The sequence below is a fragment of the Colobus angolensis genome, unplaced genomic scaffold, assembly GCF_000951035.1.
Source record: "Colobus angolensis palliatus isolate OR3802 unplaced genomic scaffold, Cang.pa_1.0 Scaffold115, whole genome shotgun sequence".
NCBI classification, from domain to species: Eukaryota; Metazoa; Chordata; class Mammalia; order Primates; family Cercopithecidae; genus Colobus; species Colobus angolensis.
In genome coordinates, this window is record NW_012112586.1 from 760991 (window position 1) to 765074 (window position 4084).

General features: G+C 53.1%; 2 protein-coding genes across 2 annotated transcripts in view; one reads left to right on the forward strand and one right to left on the reverse strand.

The window, feature by feature from the left end:
• Positions 1-2360, reverse strand: part of P2RX2 (purinergic receptor P2X, ligand gated ion channel, 2) — a 12327-nt gene extending 9967 nt beyond the window's left edge. Inside the window, exon 1 of the mRNA XM_011961349.1 lies at positions 2323-2360. Coding sequence (XP_011816739.1) covers positions 2323-2360 — 38 coding nt within the window. The remainder of the gene's footprint in view (positions 1-2322) is intronic.
• Positions 2361-3115: 755 nt separating this feature from the next.
• The window catches only part of LRCOL1 (leucine rich colipase-like 1), a 9519-nt gene continuing 8550 nt past the window's right edge, over positions 3116-4084 (forward strand). Inside the window, exon 1 of the mRNA XM_011961016.1 lies at positions 3116-3244. The gene's annotated coding sequence lies outside the window, so the exon portion shown is untranslated. The remainder of the gene's footprint in view (positions 3245-4084) is intronic.

A 4084-nucleotide genomic window follows, 5' to 3' on the forward strand; every position in this document is an offset into this window, starting at 1 on the left:
GCCGGGCGTGGTGGCTCAAGCCTGTAATCCCAGCTACTCAGGAGGCTGAGGCAGGAGAATCGCTTGAACCCAGGAGGGGGAGGTTGCAGCGAGCTGAGATTGTGCCACTGCACTCCAGCGTGGGCAACAGAGCAAGACTGTCTTGAAAACAACAACAACAGCCCACCCCTTCTGCTCTCACTGTGTTCTCTGCATGCGGCAGCTCCTTCCACTTTTCTCCATGAGCTGAAGCAGCTTGCAGACCTCATCAGATGCAGATGCCCAGTCTTAACCTTTCCAGTCACCAGATTCGTGAGCCAAATAAAATTCTCTTCTTTATAAACTACCCAGTCTCAGGTATCTGTTATAGCAACACCAGATGAACTAAAACCGATGTAGAGTTTATTTCTGGACATTCAGTTCTGCTGATGTAGATGTCCTTATACCAGTAACATGCGGTCTTGACTGTAGTGCTACAGTAGGCTTTAAGGCTACAAAGTGGGAGTTCTCCACTTTCGTTCTTCTTTTTCTTTTTTATTTTTTTTAGTCAGTGTCCCATTCTGTCACCCAGGCTGGAGCGCAGTGGCATGATCTCAGCTCACTGCAGCCTCAACTTCCCAGGCTCCAGTGATCCTCCCACCTCAGTCTCCCGAGTGGCTGGGACTATAGGCATGCACCACTACACCCAGCTAATTTCTTATTTTTGTATGTTTTGTAGAGACAGGGTTTCCCATGTCTTGAACTCCTGGACTCAAGTGATCCACCCTCTCCGGCCTCCCAAAGTGTTGGAATGAAAGGTGTGAGCCACCACGCCTGGCCACGTTTAATTATTTTAGATTCTTCATGCAAGTAGAATCATGTAGCATTTGTGTTTCTGTGCCCGGCCTGTTTCACAGCACACTGCCCTCAAGGGGCACCCATGTTGTTGCATATGGCAGCAGTCTCTTCTTTTTCAAGGCTGAGCAGTATTATGTGGCCTGGACACACCATGCTTTATCCATCATTCCTCCATCAACAGGCATTTCGGTTGTTTCCCACTAATCTACTTTCTGTTTCTATGGATTTGCCTGTTCTGGACATTTTCTATACACTAACACATTTATTTTCATTTGTTTAATGCCTTTCTCTCTAAAAAATTTTATAACATATCTGAGATATAATTCACATAAACAATTCACCCATTTAAAGTGTATCTTCGTTGTTATTAGTATAATTGCAGGATTGTGCAAACTCCACCATGATGTAAATTTAGGATATTTTCATCACTCCAAAAAGCTTGCTCCCCTGCCCTCCCCTCCCCATCCTGCCCTGCCTCACTTTGCCTCCCACCCTACATGCTTCCTCTGGGTGAGGATGTTTGCTGACTCTTTGGCTTCCACTGACAACTCAGGCACACAGCCCTGGCTTAGGTAGTTCTCCATTTATTTCCTCCCACATGGATCCTGAGCTGTCTCTGGGTCTCACTTTTGGCCAGTAGAATGCAGTTGAGGTGATGCTGTGTGACCTCCGGGTAGGTCAGAAGAAGCCTTGCAGATCCTCCTGGGGCTCTTGCTCTGGGCAAGGCACTAGCTACCCTGGGGCCGTCGTGTTGTAAGGAAGCCTCTGTGAGCCACATGGGGGCCATGTGAAGAGGACAAGAGTTGATGGGCTCCCAACCCATCAGTCCCTCCAGGTGCCAGATGCAGGAGTGAAGGAGCCATCTTGGACACAGCCCTGCTGAGTCTTCAGATAATTTTCGGCAGCCTAGCTGCTACCTGAAAGCTGATGCCTGAGCAACACGTGTGAGAACCACCCAGCTGAGCGCAGTCAACCCACAGACAGAGCAACCATCACAAGTCATGTTTTTGGGCTACTGAGTTTTGGGTGCTTTGTTTTCTGGTGGTCAACAGTGGAGGTGCTGCATTAGACTGGGTACATGTACCCCTCATTCCTGTCGCCAGAGGCCAGGGCTCACTCTGAATCCCCACCCTGACTCCCCATATTCATACCCCTCAGCATCCCCACTGCTCTTCCCTGCCTCTCGCTCTGCTCCTTGTCCCCCCAGCCCTGCCTGACTCAGCCTCCTTTCCCTTCTGGCTGGGCATGCACACTATGGTATGAGTCCTCTCGCTTCCAGCCTCTCCCTGCCCATTACAGAGGCCACCACGCACCCAGGAGCTTCCAAATCCTACCTGTGGTTCTCACCCGAGACCCCTTTAATGGCCTCAGCATTCAAAAGGGCAGCATGACTGGCACTGGAGCTCCAGGGCTGGCACCTCCCCGCCCTCTCTAATGTCCCCCTGGGCTGTCCCTGCCCTCGCCACCTTCCCTGCCTCCGCTCCCCAGACACTGGGCTGTGCTCACCCCTCCTCCCTGTGCTTGATGCTCTCCTGCTTTCCCATCCCCACTGGACCAGGCTCTCGGCAGCAGGTGTCATGCTGGTGTCTCTGGGAAGTCTCCCTGACATCCCTGCTGCGCGTTGTCCCCCTGGCACCTCTGTTGTGCCCCTAACGACACCCATCACACTCTGCGCAGTGTGTTTGTTGCCAGGCCCAGCTCTCACACTGGACGGAGAGCACCAAGTTGACACCAGGGCACAGCCTCCTCCCCCGCCGAGCCTGCCACGGCACCTGGCACATGGTCGATCACAAATAAATAACGAGTAAACAGCCCATTACATGTTTACTGCATAAGCAGATGCATGTAGAGATAAATAAAGACCACCCAGACGAGAGCAAGGCCAGGCTCTGAGTTCAGAGCTTGGGAGCGCCCCACCCTGAGATCGGCAGGCAGGGGCCGGGGGGCACGGGTCTGCTGATTAGGGCGGTGGTGGTGTTGTGGGGAAGGCAGGGGCGGCTGATGGAGAGTGAGGTGTCCGGTGGTTGGTGAGAGGACAAGTTTGGCGTCCTCTGGTTGGTCCTGAGTTGGAAGTGGGGGCAGAACACAGATAAATCAAGCCCTGACTGTCCCAGCAACTGGCTGCAGAGGTGGAGCTGCGGTTTCCAGCTTCTTTGTGGTCCGGAGTCAGTAGCTGTGTGGGACTGGCCCCTGTCCAGACGCCTACACTCAGCCTCTCATGCGGGGAGATGAGCGTCTTCCTCCTGGGACCAAAGGAGGGAACAAGAAGGAGAAGGAAGAGGCAGGGCTGCGATTGTGCCCACGGTGCTGCTGGGCTGCCAGGTCCCTGCTCTGGGTACTTCTCTGCTTTGGGGCGTCTCATCTAGAAGCTGCAGCCTGGCCTGTCTCACCTCTACACAGGGGGGCCGCTGGGGCCTGACGGAAAAAGGTAGGGCCGCTGCATGTCCAAGCAGCTGTCAGCCACCAGGGAAGTTTTCAGCAAGGGAGGCCCAATCTCACGAGTCACTCGCACGTCCTGTCCTCTGGGTGTCAACAGGACACGTGCACGGCCCAGAGCCCAGGATCGACCCTGCAGCGGAGCCAGCTCTGCCCTTGGTCGGGGTGCCCTGTGGGGATGACTCTACCTGCTGGGTACCTAGCCTGGCCCTCCTGGGCCCTCAAAACTCAGAAGAGTCGGGGCAGGGGTTATAGCACCAGCCCAGGAGCTTATGCTCAAAACATGAAAGCTGTGGTTTCGCAGATGATTTATGGGGATTTGTAATGTCTTTGACAAGATTTAGCATCAAGCTTTTTACTTAGCAGATTGAATTACTATGGAAACAAACTAGATACTGATAATTATAAGAAAAAGTGAAGAAGTGTCTGATCCAAGAGATTTTTAAGCAAATATCCTGGAATAGAGACCCCCATTATATAGAACATTTGAAAATAATGAGCTTCCGGCCAGGCGCGGTGGCTCACTCCTGTAATCCCAGCACTTTGGGAGGCTGAGGTGGGTGGATCACAAGGTCAGGAGATGGAGACCATCCTGGCTAACACGGTGAAATCCCATCTCTACAAAAACACAAAAAATTAGCCGAGCACTGTGGCGGGCACCTGTAGTCCCAGCTACTTGGGAGGCTGAGGCAGGAGAACAGCGTGAACCTGGGAGGCGGAGCTAGGAGTGAGCTGAGATCGTGCCACTGCACTCCAGCCTGGGTGACAGAGCCAGACTCTGTCTCAAAAAAACAGAAGGCCGGGCGTGGTGGCTCAAGCCTGTAATCCCAGC